General features: G+C 45.8%; 1 protein-coding gene across 1 annotated transcript in view; it reads right to left on the reverse strand.

Moving 5' to 3' along the window:
• Positions 1-1,843: 1,843 nt before the first annotated feature.
• SPINK2 (serine peptidase inhibitor Kazal type 2) overlaps positions 1,844-21,135 on the reverse strand; it is a 39,040-nt gene continuing 19,748 nt past the window's right edge. Inside the window, exons 3-4 of the mRNA XM_037828945.1 lie at positions 3,300-3,409; positions 1,844-2,084 (exon numbers count right to left, since the gene is read on the reverse strand). Coding sequence (XP_037684873.1) covers positions 2,039-2,084; positions 3,300-3,409 — 156 coding nt within the window. The 3' untranslated portion in view covers positions 1,844-2,038. The remainder of the gene's footprint in view (positions 2,085-3,299; positions 3,410-21,135) is intronic.

Here is a 21,135-nt window from a genome sequence, read left to right on the forward strand (position 1 = left end):
CTGCTGTGCTCTTCCAGGACCCCTGCTGAGGGAGGGAGGGCCATGCCACATCACAAGTGCACACCGACCTCCAGGGAAGCCCTGGGATGGCGGGCTGCACAGGGGCGTTCCAAGCCCACCTCAAAGATGGTTGAATGGGACATGCTAACCTCTCCCTTCCGCAGAGCTCCGCCCTCCCATCTCTGGGACAATCAGCTGTGGGTGTATTCAAGGCCACTGTCCACGGCTGATATTGTGGCGTGTGAGCGGTGCTGCAGAAAAGACCCCCCCCATCACACTGGATTTCTTGGCACGGCTCTGTGCTGTGGGTTTGGCCCTGGGCAGGAGTACCCCCACCCGCTGGGGAGATGGCTGCAAGTCGTGCGTTTTTTTCTCCTTTTTAGCCTATAATTCTTTTCTGGTGTGAGGAGGTATGGCCGTGATCCCCCAGGCTCTGGGGTCTGGTTCTGAATGGAAAGGGCCCCACCCCTTTCCTCTTGGAGAAGACAGACCCCTTAGGGGGAGGTCATTAGCATTTCAGTGGTCTCTCTCTCTCTGCTTGTGCTATCGCCACACTTCTCTGAGTCACAGCACTGGGAACTGAAAATGGCTGGGGCTTTCTCCATTGAGCCTAAAAAGAAACAGATAATCCCCTTCAAACCTAGTCCAAGGCAACCCTTGGTCAGTTGTCAGTCTGACGACAAGGTCTGACAGACAAGGTCAGTCGTCACCCAAAACCTCTGTCTACTTGTTGGGGATTCATACCTCATAGTGAGCAGTTCACACTCGCTACTTAAAACCCCAGTTGGTGCTCAGCTGAGCTATATTCGCTTGCTGGGAGAGAGCATCTCTCTGGCACCAAGAGGTTTTGCAGCTCGGGCTATGGGGGAGGGGTCTCCCGACTTGGATCTGCCGATTTTACTTACAGATTTTATGCTGTGATCTCGGGCATTCCTCCCAATTCAGGTTGGTGTATGATGAGTGGATGGTCTCGTTTGCCCCCCCCAGTTATTCTGGATCATTCACTGGTTGTTTCCGGTTTTTTTCAGTTGTTTCAGGGGGACTACTTAGCTTCCACTCCTCTCTATGCTGCCATCTTCCCCCTCTCCTTTCTCTTTTTCTTTAATTAACTTTACTATTTATTCCTACTGGCCCCCTCATCTCTGAATTCTTTCCACAGCAAGAATCAGGTTCGGCCTGGCACTGTTGCCAGCGGGGCACCAGTTACAATAAAATGTTGAATCATCACGTCATATCAAACTCAAATACAGAGTTTCTCAACCTCAGCACTACCAGATAATTCTTTTTGTATGGTGTAAGATGTAGAGGCTGGCAGCCCCCACCCTCAGCTGGAACACCAAAAATGTCTCCAGACTGCCAAATGTTCCTTGAGGTCAAAATTGCTCTGATTGAGAAACTCTGCTCTTAAAGGAGGAAAATGCCAAATCCTGAATTAACCCTGAAAGATTAACCTCATTGAAAGGAGTTAATGAATCTAGTAAGTATTTTTACTACCACCATCTCTGAACTCTACCAGCTTGGATTAAAGTCAGCTCCAAGTACCTCACGATTATGTGCTATGTGCAGAACACTCTACTAGTTACATATAAATTACGTATAAATTAATTATCCGAGAATCACAGAAAGGGGAAATTAGGATAATTCTTGCCCTCTCAACAATGACTCCTCTTCTTAGTGAAATTCACCTTTGCCTGGGAGGAAAAGAGCCACTGTGAGGCTATTGAGTGAAAATGCCATTTTCAACACAAAACAGCAGTAACCAAATACAATGCTAATACCATTCAACTAAATAAAACAATGCACAAGTCATGCAGGCAATTAGCTTAAGGCAAAGGGCAAAAGCCAGTGAGTAAGGTGTTTATTTTGATTCAGCAGTTAATATACATGGCTCTCTTCCACGCCTCCCATCAGAAAATGTTGGTTAACAAATAAATCTCAGGTAAAGAAACATAGGAAAAGGGAAAATGGGAAAGCTAAAATTCATCTAATAGGCTAATTTTAAGGTGGTTTGTCCATCTTCTTTTCTGAAGATGTTCCATTAGCAAGGTTCATTTCGGATTACTTTAATATCACGGCCTTCTACCCTGTAAATTGAACAAAAAACATAAATAAAAGCTACCTTCTGAAACCATCCCACTATTTGTATTTAAAAGAACCATGTCATTATACATTAGATTCCTTTCAGGGCTATGCTTATTTAAACATTTTTTATTTTTAAACTAAATCTAGAAAACTTTAAGTAGGGTGGTGAGGTAGGCTGAATTATGTACACCAGAAAAAACAAAGTTCTTAATCTTAAGCCATTCCTATGGATGTGAACCCATTGTAAACATGACCTTTTAAAGACGCTATTTTTAGTTAAAGTGTGGCCAACGGAATGAGGGTAGGCCTCAATCCTATTACTGGAGGCTTTATACAGATAAATAGAGAAAGCCACGAGGAGGAGAGAAGGAAGAGTAGAAGCCAGAAGTCAACGGAACCCGGAAGAGAAAGGAAGGGCAATGCGATGTGACAGAAAAGCCAAGAAACCCCAAGGATTGCTGGCCAGCCAGAACTGTACCAACCCAGGAGGAAGTCAGCCTTCTCACCTCAGAAATTGGGAGCTAGTAAATTCCTGTTGTTAAGCCAATCCATTGTATGGTATTTGTCTTATTAGCCAGGAAACTAAGGTGGAAATCCCAACACTGCCGGGGTTTTCTTTTGTTTGTTTGTTTGTTTTTTCCCCTAACCCTAGGGCACAGAGCACTAATCCCACAGAATCACTCTGAGAAGTCCTAGCTCCCTCCCTGAAGACTGAAGTCAGAGAATGGGCTCCCTGCAATACAAAGCAGCACACCTTAGGTAAGGCAGTCAGGTCACCAGGTCGGGCGTGTCACATCAAGTACAATAAACTTAATACTTAGCATTCTCTCAAGCCATTATTACATCATACTTCTCCCCTAGTAGTGCATTGTGGACAGAGAACCTGCACATGCCCTCTGAATTTAAAAGACAATTTAATATGCCATAGTTTAAGTATTAAATATACTCTTAATTTGGGGAAATTGTCCATCCATGGGTAGTAACATAACTCGATTGTCTGTTCTATAGTTGATTAATCACACACATACCTCATTTTCTAACTTTGACCTGGAAAATGCCCTGAAGGATTTCGGGTCTTTTTAAATGTGAGTCTGAAAACTGAGAACCATTTATGTCACATATGATTCCCATACCACCAAAAAAGTCACTACTTCCCAACGAATCAAAATTCAAAAAAAAAATAAAACTTGACTAGTCTATAGCTGTAAAATTGTTACCTGATTTTCTCACACAGGATGCACTCATTGGGGTATGTGATCATGTCACTTCCACACACAGGGCTGAAGTCCCTGGGACATCCCGGGAATACATACTGTTCACAGTCAGCCTAGAAATGAGAAAGGAAAAGAATGAAGGGATAATTTGAGACACACTCATCACAACCTAGCGGGGCAGGGGAGGGGGGGATATCCCAAATCTCCCCTCGATTTCCTAGAAACATTGTTAAAAATATTTCTACCTATTTCCCACACCCCAAAAATGATTTTTCAAATCATGTCATTCATGCACTTAAAACCCTTAGTAGACTGTATTTTCCTTCCAAATATTAGCTCCCCTTCCCTAAGGGAAAATCATACATCCCTGTACTGTTGGTCAAATCACTTTGGCTAATTAAAACATGTACAGAAGTAAAATGCATCAAGTCTGGGCAGAAACTTTTCAGAGCCACTGCATAGTAAGTCATGGTCATTGTCCCTTTGGCAAAAGACCATCAATGTCCCAGGTAGAAGATGCTCCATTAGCCTTGGTCCCAGGGTGAAAACATGGAGCAGAGAGTAATGCCAGCAAGAAATATACTTTTTTTGTAAATGATTACAGTCTGGGGGTCATTTGTAATGGCAGCATAATCCATCCTAAGCTGACTGATACAAACCTTTTAAGGAATGCCAATTACTTATACGACAATACTTTATTTGGCTTATCTCATTATTTGGGTCCTGCCCATCAGTCTTATCTTTTATTTTCTCCTTACTCCAACCCTATGTTCCAGCCACACTGAACTACTTGCTTCCCCCTAAAATATATCATGCCATCTCATGACTTCTTCTCTTCATATGTGCTGTATTCTCCACCTGCAATACATTTCTCCCACCTCGTCCACATGGCCAAGACCTACTCATCCTTCAAGCCCCAACTTAGCTCTGACCTTCTCTTTGAAAGTGCCCCTGAACCACCATTCTGCAACCCCCACCCATCCAAATGAAAAATGAGCCTTAGGGCAAAGGTGCTATCTTATTCATCTTTTACCAACCTTACAGAGTAGCCATATAAGAACTAAATATCAGTGCATTTAAAGCATTTAGCACAGCATCCAGCAAGTAAAAATAGCCATTTAGAGCTCAATTTACTGCTTTTATTATTTGTATTCCAGCTGCTAGCATGGTGACTGACACAGAACAGATGTGCAATAAATATTTCTTGAATACTGAATGAATCTAGGTCTTATGATTAGGTGGGAATCTAGGTGGAAATATAAAATATAGGCATGTTTACCACCACCTTCTCAGTATAAAACAGATATGCACAGCATGAGGATTCAGAAAGAGAACTACTTTCAACTATTGCTAATAGTGTGCCTATGTGTAAATTCTCTGGTCTTCAGTTATTCATGAAATCGGAGATTGGTCTAAGAATCTTATCTGCTTTTCATGCTGATGCAATAATTCAGTATCACACTAAGGAAGAAAAGGACCTCAGAAGGTTCACTCTAGCTGATTTTTAAAATCAAAGTTCAAAACATGCCACTGTACCTACCTCACTATCCTCTAGCTTCTTCATTTGCACTTCACTACAATCTCCATGTAGATGTTCTTATATGTTGGGTCCTGCCAATCAATCTTATCTTCTATATGTTCCACTTTAATCCAAGGGCAAAATTCTCATATACTCCCATGAATCTAATCTTTCAGTCTGGACTTTTAAGACACTGACACTTCCAAGAGAACTAAAGAAAGCAGCAGGTTCAGAACTGGCAGGAAGGGATCTAAGGGTCATGAAGATCAACCCTCTGATTTGATGGACAAAGTTGTACTATATCATGGCCATAGCAGTCACCAGTAGAACCAGGACTAGAGCTTGTCAAGGTGATCAGACTATAGTATGCACAGCCCCACTGTAACAAAAGGTTAAATATATGGCCTACTCTGTTTTTTAGATACAAACATATATACATACAAACATACAGCTTTACTTTCTCAGTTGCTAAAACAAATACCACACAATGGGTTGGCTTAACAGGAATGTATTGGTTCATTGCTAGAAGACTTGCTTCCTCCTGGGGTCATCTTCTGGCTCCAGCAATCATTGGGGTTCCTTGGTTTTTCCATTACATGGCAATGCACATGGCAGCATCTTCCCCTTTCTCTTCCGAGTTCCATTGACTTCCAGCTTCGGGCTGCTCCCAGTGGTTTCTCCTTCTGGGCCCAATTTCCTGTGCTTATAAGGACTTCAGCCAGACTGGATTAAGGAACTCATACTGGATTAAGAGAACACATTAACTAACAACATCTTCTAAGGTCTAATTTACAAATCGGTTCACACCCACAGGAGCAGGGGTTGGGACCTGAACATGCCCTTTTGCAGAAGGATATTGCTCAGTCCCCAACACAGACATACATACACATGCACACATGCACACACAAACACATACTTAATAAATGATGACCCCCTTTCCTTAACTCAGAGTAAAATAACTCATTTTTTCTTTTGAATAAAAGGAAGATACCTTTCCATTGATACTGTCTGAATTTGCAGGGCTGACCATACCCTTTTGCTGACCCTTTCCACCTCTGATCAGCACTATACACGCATTTGGGAGTGCAATGATTTCTTGCTTCTATAGACACACTAAGATGATGCCAGCTAGGGCTGCTCCCACACACAGAGTAGATGCATTCTTATCCAAAGAGATTGGGACTGACAGTAGTTGGTCATTTAATTGAAAAAGCCAAGTAAGCAAGGAAATAATAGCAAAAAATAATTAACATATCCTTGCAGCTAGGCATGGCGCCTGCGCTTGCCAGAGGTCAAGTGACAATACCACACAATAGATTGACTTAAACAACAGGAATCTATTGGATCACGATTTTGAGGCTAGAATAAGCTCCAAACCAAGATTATTTGCAAGGCTTGCTTTCTCCCCAAACACTATAGCATTCTGGTGTTGGTTGTGGGCAGTGTGCTAGTTTGAATATATTATGTCCCCCAGAAGAAGCCATATTCTTTGATGCAATCTTGTGGGGCAGACATACTAGTGAGGATTAAGTTGGAACCTTTGGATTAGGTTGTTTGCATGGAAATGTGCCCCACCCAACTGTAGGTGACAACTCTGATGAGATATTTCCATGGAGGCATGGCCCCACCCATTCAGGGTGGGCCTTGATCAGTGGAGCCATATAAATGAGCTGAGGGGCAGAGGGAACTCAGTGCAGCTGTGAGTGACATTTTGAAAAGGAGCTACAGCCAAGAGGACACTTTGAAGAAAGCACAGGAGCTGCAGATGAGAGACACTTTGAAGACGGCCATTGATAGCAGACTCTTGCTCCGGAGAAGCTGAGAGAGGACAAATATCCCAAGTGCAACTAAGAGTGACATTTTTGAGGAACTGCAGCCTAGAGAGGAACATCCTGGGAGAAAGCCATTTTGAAACCACAACTTTGGAGCAGACGCCAGCCACATGCCTTTCCAGCTAACAGAGGTTTTCTGGACACTTTTGGCCATCCTCTAGTGAAGGTACCTGACTGATGATGCATTTTGGACACTTTATGGCCTTAAGACTGTAACTGTGTAACCAAATAAACCCCCTTTTATAAAAGCCAATCCATTTCTGGTGTTTTGCATTCCGGCAGCATTAGCAAACTAGAACAGGCAGTCCTTGGGGTTCCTTGGCTTTCCCTTCACATGGCAATGTCCTTTCCTTCTTCTTCTGTGACTTCCTGGTTCTCATTACAAGGACTCCAGATTAAGTAATCCAGATGAAGACCCACCCTCATTCAGTTGGACCACACTTTAGTTACAAATAAGAAATTTAAGAGGTCCTATTTCCAATGGAGTCACACCCACAGACAAGGATTGAGATAAGAACATGTGTCAGTTGGGGTACCGAATTCAACCTACCATATATAGCCATGTGATTAAAGTTCAGGCCAAAAGGGTATAAGTAGAAGTAATGTGTGGAAGTTTCTGGGGCTCTTCTTTAAAAGAAAGCTGAATTGGAGAAATGCAAATCAAAACCACCATGATTTATCATTTCACACCTACTAGAATGACCATTACTAAAAAAAGAAAGTGTTAGAGAGGATATGGAGAAATAGGAAAACATTCACTGCTCTTGGGAATGTAGAATGGTGCAGCTGCTGTGGAAGGCAGCTTCCTCAGGAAACTAAGTATAGAATTGCCATATGATCCGGCAATTCTGCTACTAGGTATATACTCAGAAGAACTAGAAGCAGGGACACAAACAGACATTTGCACACTGACATTCACAGCTGCATTATTTACAATTGCCATAAGACAGAAACAACCTGTGTCCATCAACTGATGAATGGATAAATAAAATGTGGTATATACATACGATGGAATATTATTCAGCTGTGAGAAGGAATGAAGTCCTGATGCATGTGACAACATGGATGAACCTTGAGGACATTATGCTGCATTCAAATAAGCCAGACATAAAAGGATGAATATTGCATGGTCTCAATAATATATATAATGAGCAAATTCATAGAGTTAAACTCTAGAGTATAGGTTACCAAGAGGTGGAATGAGGGTAGAGAATGGAGACCTAACGCTTAACCTGTGAAGAATTTTTGATAAAGTTTAAATAATCGGATATGGATAGAAATAACAGTACCTTACTGTAAGTGGTTGAAAGGGGAAGTTTGGAACAGAAAGAAGATAAAACATAGGACTGTATAATACAGTGAATCCTGTTCTGGACAATGAAGGTGGTTAATAGTACAAATATAAGAATGTTCTTCCATGAAGTAGAACAAATGTCACTAATACAAAGTGTTAATAATAGGGTGGTATATGGAAAAAATACAAATAATGCAAACTATGGACTATAGTAACAGTAATACTGTAATATTCTTTCATCACCTGTAACAAAGGTACCATACCAATGCTCAGTGTCAATAATAGGGTGCATTAGAGGCATGGGATTTTTATTTTTGGAGCAATGAGAATATTCTCAAACTGACTGTGGTGATGTGCAATTCTGTGATTATACCAAGAGCCACTGATTGTACACCTTGGATGGACTGTATTGTGTATGAATAAAACTGTTTTAAAAAAGAAATGTCCTCTGCTCCACAGCCCACCACCCTCAACAAACCTTTTTAAATTTTATTTCTTTGTTCTTAACTGCATTTTTTAAAGGAAATTTTATTAGACTAGTTGCAGGTTCATAGAAACTTTTTTTTTAACAGAAAAGTCTTGCAGAAAGTATAGTGTTCCCATACCACCCTCATATACTTAGTTTTTCCTTTTATGAACAATTGGTGCTAGTGTGGTACATTTGTTACAATTAGGGAAATGTTACTATCTCATCAAGTTACATTATGTTACGTTACATTATATTCTATTATAAAACCCTCACATCTATCACCAATTGATTCTTTTATTTTAAAATTACTTTATCAAATTAAAAAAAAAAAAACATTTCCAAACAAAACAAAGCAAAGCAATGGGAAAAAAACATATACTGAAATAACTTCATTCCTTCCAATATACTCCTGCCATACCAAAAGAAAATTAACAAACCATAGTCACACTTGAGCATTCCCATATCATTTTTTTTTAACAAAGGTACCAAGTCCACTGAATGGGAAAAAAAAATACTCTTTTCAAGAAATGATGCTGGGAAAACTGGACAGCCACATGCAAAAGAATGAAAGCAGAACCTACCTCACATCATAAGCCAAAATAAACTCAAAATGGATCAAAGACTTAAATATAAGAGCCAAAACTATAAAACTCCTAGAAGAAAACATGAGCAAATATCTTTAGACTTGAATTAGGCAATGGATTCCTGGGCTATATACCAAAAGCCTGAGCAACAATAGAAAAAATAGATAAAATTGAATTTCATCAAAATTAAAAACTTTTGTGCATCAAAGGACATTATCAAGTAAGTGAAAAGAAAACCCACAGATGAGAGATAATATTTGGAAAACCATGTATCTGATTAGGGTCAAATATTCAAAATATATGAAGAAAGCCTACAACTCAACAACAACAACAAAAGGAATCTAATTTAAAAATGAGGAAAGGGAAACAACCCAAGTGTCTATCAACAGATGAATAGATAAACAAAATGTGATATATTCGTATGTTTTAGTTTGCTAGGCTGATCAAAGCAGATACCAAAGCTTTTTAACAATGGGAATTTATTAGCTTACAGTTTGAGACTGTGAGAATGTCCAAATCAAGGCAACATCAAGGTGATACTTTCTTCCTGGAGACTGGATGCCAGCAATTCTTGCTCCTCCGCCACACAGCATGACACATGGTGGCCTTCTCTTCTGCCTTCTCTCCTGGGTTTCACTACCTTCAGCTTCTCACTTAACTGGCTTTCTCTTTGTCTGACTCTCATTCTCTTACAAAGGACTCCAATAAGAGGATTAAGACCCACCTGGGCCATGCCTTAACTGAAGTAACCTCATCACAAGGTCCCACACACAATAGGCTTACACACACAGGAAGGGATTATCTTTAACAACATAATTTTCTGGGGTACATACATTTCCAAACCACTATAACATACAATGGAATATTCAGCTGTAAAAGGGAATGAAGCTCTGATGCATGTCTGATGCATGGACAAAACTTGAAGACATCATATTGAGTGAACTAAACCAAATACAAAAGGACAAATATTGTATGATATCACTTATATAAAATAATTAGAATATGCAAATTCATAGAGTCAGAAAATATCAGGGGAGGGGAATGAGGAGTTAATCCTTAATGAGTACAGAGTTTCTGACTCAGGTGATGGAAGAGTTTTAGTAATTGATTTGGTGATGGCAGCATAACATTGTGAATGTAATTAATAACACTGAGCTGTATACTTGAAAGTGACTAAAAGGGAAAATTTAATGTTGCATATGTGTTACCACAATAAAAGTTTTTATAAAAACAAACTATCCAGGCCTGGGCCAGGGGACTTGATATCACCCCCTGGGGAGGGTAGTAGGTACGGGCGTGAGTGCCCTCTGCAGCCCCCCCGAGCCTGAGGAGCGAGGTCAAGGCAGCTCCCTTTTCCTCACCCAAAATGCCACTGGCAGGGGAGGCTTGCCGGAGGAAACCGCCTTTCTCCCAACTGCCCTTTCCCCACTTCCTTATCTTACCCACATACTCCCTTGTGCCAAGGCCACTCCTGCCACCGCCAGCGCGCATGCACCGTGGCCAGAACAACCCCCGCCCGCTGCAACGGCTCCTGCGTCCTCTCAGAACCAATCCTAGCCCCTCTTCCTTCAGTATTGCCATTTTAGGCTACTTCACCTCCTTTCCAGCCCTGCCCCTCTTACCAGCCTATATAACCTGTAATCACCCCTGAATAAATCTCTTTGGCGCATACTCCTACTGGATGAAGAGTGTTTTTTGTCCTTATCGCCGCCCTCCACACCTTGCACGCCTCTCGCCGAGGACCTTGGCCACGTCCTCCGCCTCGCCCTCGCCTCCGGGAAAGAGCCCCCGCCGCCGGTACCCTTTAAGCAGCCCCGAGAGCTGAGGGCTCGGCTACCGGCCGCCACTCCCCCTAGAAGCAGTAACCCCGACCGCAACTGGTGCCCCGTGTGAGGAACGTCTCCACACGACAGTTTGGCAGGTCACCCGCTCGCCCGGACGCCTCTCCAGCTTCCCATTTCCTCGCCTGCAAGGTAAGGGCCGCCTCTCCCTCGCCGCTTCCGGAGCCGTGTGAGGTTCCTTGCTCCGAAGCCGCTCCTCCCTTCCCCCACGCTCTCTTCATCCAGTAGGAACTCCTCCCTTCCCCCACGCTCTCTTCGTCCCCTTGTATGCGCACTTCTATGACCCCCGTTCCTCCTAACGCTCTCCCTCTTCCCCTCCATTACTTTGCTGTAGTTCTTTGTATCTTTATTTCCTCATTTGGTGCCGTGTGCCTCTTTGCAACCGCCCCCCCTGACTGCTCTCGTTGCCAAAGGGCACTGCTTTCTGCTCTCGCCGTCTCCTTCGGCCTTGCAGCCACAGTTTATCTCATTCTCTCTGCTCAGTAAACTACTCCTCCTTCTCCTCCCCGCCAGCCGGCCGGCCCGGCTCGGGAACAACTCCCCCTCCTCTCCCCTCAGCTATGGGTAATCGTATATCTACATGTCAGGCACCTCAAGTTCGTGCTCTAGCGGGTCTCCTAGACACGCATCGCTGTAAAGTGTCTGTCCGGCAGCTGCAGATATACTGGGATCTCCTGCTGCCCTTTAACCCATGGCTCACCACTTGCCATCTTTGGGACCCTGTTACTTATGATCGCCTTATTGATCGAGTCACTAATGCCATGGAACATGAGAGCAAGCGCTTCCCTCCCGGCTTGCTCCCCACCTTGATTACCATCCGCTCCTGCCTTCAAGGCTCCCTCCCCCCTGATAGAGGCCCCGTTAAATCCAAAGAGGCCCTATCAACCCAGCCAACAGACTCAGATAGCGATACTAATTCAAATCATGACTCGGACACGGAGTCCTTAGTCGAGCAGATTAACAACGCGCTCGAGGTGACTCCCAAAAAGCAAAATAACACTGCGCCACGCCAAGATGGCGAACTTCCTCCTTCTTCTTCCATCGAGGGGAGGAAATGCTCCGGCGATGACATCAGCCCTAAGCTGGGCCGGAAACCGCATACGCTTTACCCCGCCCTTTCACAGGGCGGAGCTAGTCCACCATCTTATGCCTTGAACCCCACCCTTTCACAGGGCGGGGCTGATCCACCATCTTGTGTCTTAGCCACGCCTACCGCGCCGCCATCTTGCGACGCTTGGGGCCTCCCACTCCCGCCTCTCCCTCCGGCGAGCTCCCCTTCGGAGCCGCTACCGGCAGCTGCCGCCGCTCCTTCCACCCTGCCGACTAACAACCCCTGGCTGCCTTCTGCACCTCAAGGCAATCCTTGGGGCAACGCTCCCCCTACCCCCACTCCCGCGCCAAGTCCTCTGCAAGCGTGTCCTCCTTTCTCTCGTGCTTTTCGCTGTTTTCCTCTTAACCTTGCCCCCACCCCACAGAGGCCGCATGACTGGTATCCCATTGACTTAGATACTATCAAGCAGCTTCGCAAGGCCGTCAAGGAGGACGGGTTAGGTAGCCCATATGCTTCCCAAATACTACAGGATCTCGCCATGAACTATTGCATCCCCCAAGACTGGGCCTCGCTTGCCCGTTCAATTTTTAACCCCGGTCAGTTTGTTGACTGGCGTGCTCACTTCCAGGCAGAAGCAGCTAAGCAAAGTGAGCAAGATGCAGCCATTGGAGTCTATCATCCCCCCGAAGCCTATTTGGGCACTGGAGCGTTTCTAAATGCGTCTGCTTATATTAATGCCCCTGCTGCCTTCTGGACTGTCCTCAGAGGCATCGCCTTACGCGCGTTTGCCAACTGCTCTGCCCGTCGACCTGACAACTTTACCAAGCTCCTCCAGGAGCCAAACGAACCTTTCGCCACCTTTGTTTCCAGGGTTGAAGAAGCCTGTGCTAGAAAAGTAACCAACCCTCAAGCCCAGCTAGCTCTCACCCGTGAACTCATTCTAGAAGGGGCTAACCCCCCCTGTAAGCAAGCCATTCTCCCCTTGCGGGAAAAAACACTTAATGACTGGGTTCTCGCCTGCAGCGCCTTTGACCCAGCTGCCGCGTCCCTAGCCCAAGCTGTCTCTGGTGCTGTCACTGCTGCCTTAGCCGCCACCACCGGTTGCTTTAAGTGCGGGCAGAGCGGTCATTTTGCCCGGGAGTGCCCCAATGCGGAGGTCAAACGCCCGCCTCACATGCAGCGCAATGGGCGCCCCCCTTCCACTCCATGTCCGCGTTGCCAACGTGGTTATCACTGGGCGCGCGATTGCAAAAACAGCCACAGAGACCTTAACGAGAAAGATTTAAAAAAATTCTGCTATCCCTGGTGCCCTGGCGGTAGTCAACACCAAAGCACTGGGCAAGCTTTAAACTCCAAGCGGGGCAAGCCTCAGCCCCGCCCCTAAGAGGCAGCATGCCGGCCGGTTCCAATAAAACTAATCAATGCTCCAACAATAAAACGCTTCTCTGGACAGTCCCCATCACTCCAGAAAAACCTACTCGTAAGTTAAGAATAGAAGGGCAATGGTACACAGGCACGCTCGATTCAGGGGCAGAAATCTCTTGCATGCCCGCTCAGTATGCCACCATGTGCATGGTTCTTGATGGTCCCTCGGTAGTGGGAGCCACCGGTACCTCTACTTCTCTTCAAGCCATGAGACCCATTAAGTGGGAAGATGAAGAGGGCCACTCAGGCACCTTCCGCCCGTTATTTCTGCACACCATAGACCAAATTTTATGGGGCCGTGATATCCTTGCCGCTTTTGGGGCAGTGCTTACCGCGCAGCCCCCCCAATAATGTGCGCCACTGCTCGTTTAACACCTCCAACGCCCGTTCCTCTGCAGTGGGATACTGAGGAACCTATATGGGTGGAGCAGTGGCCCCTTCCCACGCATAAATTGGTAGTACTCCAAGCCCTCGTACAAGAACAATTGGACGCTGGCCACATAGAGCCTTCTACTAGTCCTTATAATTCGCCAGTGTTTGTTATTCATAAAAAGGCCACAGGGAAATTTAGGCTCCTCAATGATCTGCGGGAAATCAATAAGCATATTCTTCCCATGGGTTCCCCGCAGCCTGGCCTCCCCCATCCGGTGGCTATCCCGGCCCATTATCATGTAGCCACTATTGACATCAAAGACTGTTTCTTTTCCATCCCGCTACATGAGCAAGACCGCCCGCGCTTTGCCTTTACAGTTCCCGTCCCCAATCACGCGGGTGCGGCTAGCAGGTATCAATGGAAAGTCCTCCCTCAAGGGATGCGTAACAGTCCGGCCATCTGCCAAATGTATGTTAATCACGCAGTGGCCCCCCTGCGAAAGCGGGCCATGCTCATCCATTACATGGATGACATCTTGGTGGCCTCTGAGGACGCCGAGGCACTTCCTCTACTCCTTAAAGACCTCACCACTAATTTAGCTGACCTCGGCCTTACGATTCAACCCGATAAAGTTCAAATTGTGCCACCATTAGCCTTCTTAGGATTTAGTATTGATAAAACCATTGCTCCGTCCGCTCCTCAGCTGGACATACCGGACCGGGTCACTATCACTGAGCTTCAACAGCTCTGCGGTCAGATCAATTGGCTCCGCTCTGCGTTGCCGATCACCACAGCACAGCTACAACCACTCTTTACGCTGTTGAGTGTCCCTGAAATCCCGCCGCTAGCAATCTCCCGGCGCATTAAGCTCACCCAAGAGGCAAAGGAAGCCATTGCCGCAATTAACAAGGCACTCGTTGCCTGCTGTCTCAACAGATTCAACACCAAGGAAGGCAATCTTATAGCACTCATCCTCCCTACGCCCGGCACACCTATGGGCTGCCTGTGGCAGGAAGGCCCTCTACTTTGGGCGCATCCCGCTAAAAGTCGACTTAGGAAGATTTGCCCTACAGTGCGGCTCTGGATCAGCCTGGCTTCAGATCTAGTTACCTTGGCCGTTCATGTATTCGGAGAGCCGCCAGAAAAAATTGTTTGGCCCCTAGACACAGGCCAAACCCGCCTGCTTATACGTGACAACCCGGACATGCAAATCCTTTTAGAAGGATTTCAGGGGGAATTCAGCTGTCACTATCCCAGCCATCGGCTGTTACAGGGACTCGCCAAGCTTCCCTTCCGCAGCCCCTTCCATCCTTTCCCCTCCTCTGCACCCATCCCGGGTGCCAACACCGTCTTTACTGACGCCTCCAAAACCCGTTTCGCCTTCCTCTCTTATTCACAGGACCATCCAGAACCCCGCCTATTCAGTTATGTCAACCTTCATTCAGTCCAAGTGGGGGAAATTCTGGCAGTGTCATACGCACTAAACGCCCACTACAACCACCCAGTAAACATTTTCACAGACAGCCTCTACACGTATCAGGTCTGCCGAGTCCTCGCGTTTTCCACCTTTTTCCCCGGAAACTCGGCCATTGATAAAGCACTTTCTAACCTCAGAAGCATCCTGGAACATCGACAGGATCCTTGGTTCATTAACCACATTCGTAGTCACTCAAGCCTTCCGGGGCCCCTGGCTAATGGCAATAGTATAGTAGACCAAGCAGTCTCAACTCAACATACCCAAGCTATGCTAACCCACACGGCAGCCCCTCCGGGGGATACTGTTAACCAGGCCAAGTTATTGCATTCCAGGTTTCACTTTTCAGCTACGTCGTTACATCATCTATTTGGCCTCCCCTTAGATACCTGTAAACATCTTGTCCGCAATTGTGCAACTTGTGCGCCCTTTGCGCCACTAGGCCCCTTACAACCTCAAGGAGTCAACCCACGAGGCTTAAAACCAAATTCTAGATGGCAAATGGATGTAACTCATGTTCCGTCCTTTGGGCGCCTCAAGTATGTGCATGTAATGATTGACACCTTTTCAGCTATGTGTTATGCAGTCCCCCTCGCCGGGGAAACGGCCAAACACTGTATCAAGGCCCTAAGACAAGGAATTCTCTTCATGGGAGTCCCCTGAGACCTAAAAACAGACAATGGGCCTGCCTATCGCAGTGCCTCTTTTGCGGCTTTTCTTCAGTTATATAACATCACCCATCATTTCGGCATCCCCTATAATCCACAGGGACAAGCCATTGTAGAAGCAATCCATCGCCGCTTAAAAATACAAATTGAAAAAGAAAGGGCAATGCTCCCCCAGGCAACTCCAGGGGACCTTGTTATAGCAGCCCTTATTCACCTTAATCTACTCACATTCAATAAGGAAGGGCTTTCGCCCCTACATAAACATTGGGGGCCCTCGTATAGGCCCACCCAGGCCCCGATGGTTTACTGGAAGGACCCGGAGAATAATACCTGGAAAGGTCCCTCCCCACTTCTCGCCCAGGGGCGCGGGTTCGCTTGTGTTTTTCCAGATGATGCAGCACAACCAATCTGGATCCCAGGAAGGGCAATCCGGCCCGCCACCAGCAACCACGCGTCCAACGAGACGGGAACGCCGTCGTCTCCGCAGCCTGGTGCACCAGATGACAACAGTATACCTGGGCCTGGACCCCAGTCCGAGCAGAGCGCAGCAGCGGCGAGAAATTAGAAAAATTATACGCCTCTATAAACAGGCAAAAACCAATGTCATACACCCTCTCAACCCTCACCCAAGCATAACCTCCCTTCTAATGGTCATGTTAGTTCTTGCCTCTTCTACCCAGGGCGATCCCCACCAGCCTTGGAAGTGGACTCTTGCGCGTTGGAAAGACTCCACAGTAATTTTTTCCAACACCACAGCGGGATCTCCCTCCTTCGTCTTTTATGCCATTGATCTGTTTATCCCTCCTAATCCAAAACCTCCTGGTTATCCAGGCAGCCTAAAAATTCAAGATTATTATGTTCAGGATTATTATATGTGTCCAGCTTCAAATCCTGGAAAATCATATTGTAAATCCCCAAAGGACTATTACTGCCCGTACTGGGGGTGTGAAACATTAGCCACTGGCTGGAAACCTTCTGTCCCTGACAAATTTCTAAACCTCGCAGTAATCCCGTATACTTGCCAAAATTCAGGCTATCACTATCTCAACAGGTACCTTTGCCCTAAAAGATTAATGCTCACCATACAAAACCCTGCCGATACGTCTTGGCTCCTAGGTAAAACTTGGGGCTTCCGAATTTGGCTATCGGGGTTCGATCGGGGAACCCTTATAATCATAAAAAAGGAGGATTTAAACCAACCAAAGAAAAATACTGTTATAAAAAAGCCCTTTAACATTGGTCCCAATAAAGTCATTAACCCCCTTTTTCCACAGCTCTCCAGCCGCACCTTAGTTCCAACTAAACGTACTTCAACTACATCTCAAACCCCACCACCCCAGCTTCCTCTGCCCCCTTCTCGTTATTCCTCTCCCCTCCTCAGCCTCATCCAAGCCGCCTTTGCCTCAGTGAACTCCTCCAACCCCAATTTTACCTCCTCCTGCTGGCTCTGCCTCTCCACCTCTTCCTCACTGTACGAGCCCGTTGCCTCCAACCTCTCCTTTTCAGAAAGCACAGAAGACAGCCCCTCGGAATGCAGTTGGAATACCTCTGCCGTCCCCCTGACCTTTCATTCAGTCTCCTATACGGGAAAGTGCGTCCGCCCTCGCTCCAGTAACTCTCCCGACCTCACTGCCTGTGCCAGCTACTCATCTCCCAGTAGCTCGGCAAAATTTCTCATTCCTCATAACTCCTCCCAATGGCTCTGCTCCTCTACAGGACTTACCCCCTGTCTCAGCACGAATATCATCAGCGAATATAAAGAAACTTGCCTCCTAATTGTCCTTATCCCTAGGGTCTTATATCATAGCGAAGAAGACTTCTTCCTCCGTCTGGAAAGAACTGCAGCTCCTGCCCTTCTGCAAAAGCGAGAGCCCATCACCGTCCTTACAATTGCCTCCCTCCTAGGTCTTGCCGGCGCTGGCACCGGAATCGCTGCGTTAGCCAGTCAAGGCTCCGCCCTAACTCACCTCAGGGCGGCTGTTGACGAGGACATTCGTCACCTACAAAACGCTATTTACCATCTAAAAAATTCTGTCAATTCCCTCTCTGAAGTCGTGCTCCAAAACCGCCGAGGTCTTGACCTTCTCCTCCTCAAAGAAGGAGGCCTCTGCGCCGCCCTAGGAGAAGAGTGCTGTGTATATGCCAATTCCACAGGTCTCGTCGAGGACAGCCTGAAAAGGGTCCGAGAGGGACTGGAAAAGCGTAAAAGAGATCGTGAAGCCACCAGTTATTGGTCCAGTTTTTTCACTCCCATCCTCCCATACATCCTTCCTTTTCTTGGCCCCCTATTAATAATTATTCTAGCTCTCATCTTAGGACCCTGCATCATACGCAAAATTGTCCAGCTTGTAAGAAAACAAACAGATGCCATTTTTTCCTCGTTCGTGCAAATCCAGTATCAGCGACTCGCCACCTCTGACGCCCCCCACTCCAAGATGACAGCCAACCCTCCGCGACCTCAACGCCACCGGTCGACCCGCCGACCGCGAGACCCTTCTCAATCACCTGAACATCGCTCTCACCTCGAGTTCCAGCTTCTCTGAACCCCTGAACTTTAAACCCCTGAACTTTAAACCCCTCACCTTCGCCCAGCCCGCTGCAGCGAAGCCCTTGTCGAGCGCCCGGGCACCACACCAACACTGAGCTCCAGCCTCGCTGAGCCACCGTCAACCCCTTTTTCCCTTCCCTGACCTCCCCCTTCCCTCACCCTTAGTGGGCCTCTCCGGTAAAGCCTCTTCCTCTAATTAGAAAAGAAAGGGGAATTGCGGGTAGCTGAGCTTGTGCCTCGACTTACCAGGCCTGGGCCAGGGGACTTGATATCACCCCCTGGGGAGGGTAGTAGGTACGGGCGTGAGTGCCCTCTGCAGCCCCCCCGAGCCTGAGGAGCGAGGTCAAGGCAGCTCCCTTTTCCTCACCCAAAATGCCACTGGCAGGGGAGGCTTGCCGGAGGAAACCGCCTTTCTCCCAACTGCCCTTTCCCCACTTCCTTATCTTACCCACATACTCCCTTGTGCCAAGGCCACTCCTGCCACCGCCAGCGCGCATGCACCGTGGCCAGAACAACCCCCGCCCGCTGCAACGGCTCCTGCGTCCTCTCAGAACCAATCCTAGCCCCTCTTCCTTCAGTATTGCCATTTTAGGCTACTTCACCTCCTTTCCAGCCCTGCCCCTCTTACCAGCCTATATAACCTGTAATCACCCCTGAATAAATCTCTTTGGCGCATACTCCTACTGGATGAAGAGTGTTTTTTGTCCTTATCGCCGCCCTCCACACCTTGCACGCCTCTCGCCGAGGACCTTGGCCACGTCCTCCGCCTCGCCCTCGCCTCCGGGAAAGAGCCCCCGCCGCCGGTACCCTTTAAGCAGCCCCGAGAGCTGAGGGCTCGGCTACCGGCCGCCACTCCCCCTAGAAGCAGTAACCCCGACCGCAACAAGGGGATTGGGAAAGCCATAAGGACCACACTCCACTTTGTCTAGTTTATGGATGGATGAGTAGAAAAATAGGGGAAGGAAACAAACAGACAAAGGTACCCAGTGTTCTTTTTTACTTCAATTGCTCTTTTTCACTCTAATTAGTATTCTTGTTATTCTTGTGTGTGTGCTAATGAAGGTGTCAGGGATTGATTTGGGTGATGAATGTACAACTATGTAATGGTACTGTGAACAATCGAAAGTACGATTTGTTTTGTATGACTGCGTGGTATATGAATATATCTCAATAAAATGAAGATTAAAAAAAAAAAAAAAGAGAGATAATGCTGAGCAAAATAAGCCAGGCACAAAAAGAGAGATATTGTATGTTACCACCAATGTGAATTTTGTGAAAAATGTACAATGTTTTATACTGTAGAATGTAGGGGACCTAGAGATACCAATTAGTGGAGGGGGAATGATAATCTAATCAGAACAGATAAACTATGGAGGGTAATCTCAATGTTATGGGAATGCTCAGGAATGATTATGGTTTGTAAACTTTCTTGGATATAGTAAGATCATGTTGGAAGCAATAGAGTTATTTTAGGTTTTTTTTTCTCTTATTCCTTTGTTTTCTTAGGGGTTGTTAATTTTCTTGGGGCATGGTAGGAACATGTTGGAAGCAATGCAGTTATTTTAGATTATTTGTTTTTCTTACTCCTCTGTTTGGACATGGTTTATTAATTTTCTTGGGGTATGGTAGGAACATATTGGAAGCAAAGTAGGTATTTTAGGTTATTTGTTTTCCTTAATCCATTGCTTTGTTTGAAATGTTGTGGGGTTTTTTTGGTTGTTGTTTGCCTGTTTGTTTTTAATTTTTTGATAAACAAAGTTAAAAAATTGAAAAAAAATCAGTAGAAAAATGGGAGTAAAAACTAAATGACAAATAGGGTGGGATGGGGGGATGGTTTGGGTATTCTCTTTTCACTTTTATTTTTTATTCTTATTCTGATTCTTTCTGATGTAAGGAAAATGTTCAGAAATAGATTGTGGTGATGAACGCATAACTATACGATCATACTGTGAACAGTTGATTGTATACCATGGATGACTGTATGGTTTGTGAATATATTTCAATAAAACTGAATTTAAATCACTGCCCTCCCCACTACGTGGGATCAGACACCCAGCGGAGTGAATCTCCCTGGCAACGTGGAATATGACTCCCGGGGAGGAATGTAGACCCGGCATCGTGGGACGGAGAACATCTTCTTGACCAAAAGGGGGATGTGAAAGGAAATGAAATAAGCTTCAGTGGCAGAGAGATTCCAAAACGAGTGAGAGGTCACTCTGGTGGGCACTCTTACGCACACTTTAGACAACCCTTTTTAGGTTCTAAAGAATTGGGGTAGCTGGTGGTGGATACCTGAAACTATCAAACTACAACCCAGAACCCATGAATCTCGAAGACAGTTGTATAAAAATGTAGCTTATGAGGGGTGACAATGGGATTGGGAAAGCCATAAGGACCACACTCCACTTTGTCTAGTTTATGGATGGATGAGTAGAAAAATAGGGGAAGGAAACAAACAGACAAAGGTACCCAGTGTTCTTTTTTACTTCAATTGCTCTTTTTCACTCTAATTATTATTCTTGTTATTTTTGTGTGTGTGCTAATGAAGGTGTCAGGGATTGATTTAGGTGATGAATGTACAACTATGTAATGGTACTGTAAACAATCGAAAGTACGATTTGTTTTGTATGACTGCATGGTATGTGAATATATCTCAATAAAATGATTAAAAAAAAAAACTGAATTTAAAAAAAAAAACAAACTATGTAAGTGTATGACACAAAGAGTGAACCTTAATGTACACTATGGGCTTTAGTTTACA

This window comes from Choloepus didactylus, chromosome 3, assembly GCF_015220235.1.
Source record: "Choloepus didactylus isolate mChoDid1 chromosome 3, mChoDid1.pri, whole genome shotgun sequence".
Lineage (NCBI taxonomy): Eukaryota > Metazoa > Chordata > Mammalia > Pilosa > Megalonychidae > Choloepus > Choloepus didactylus.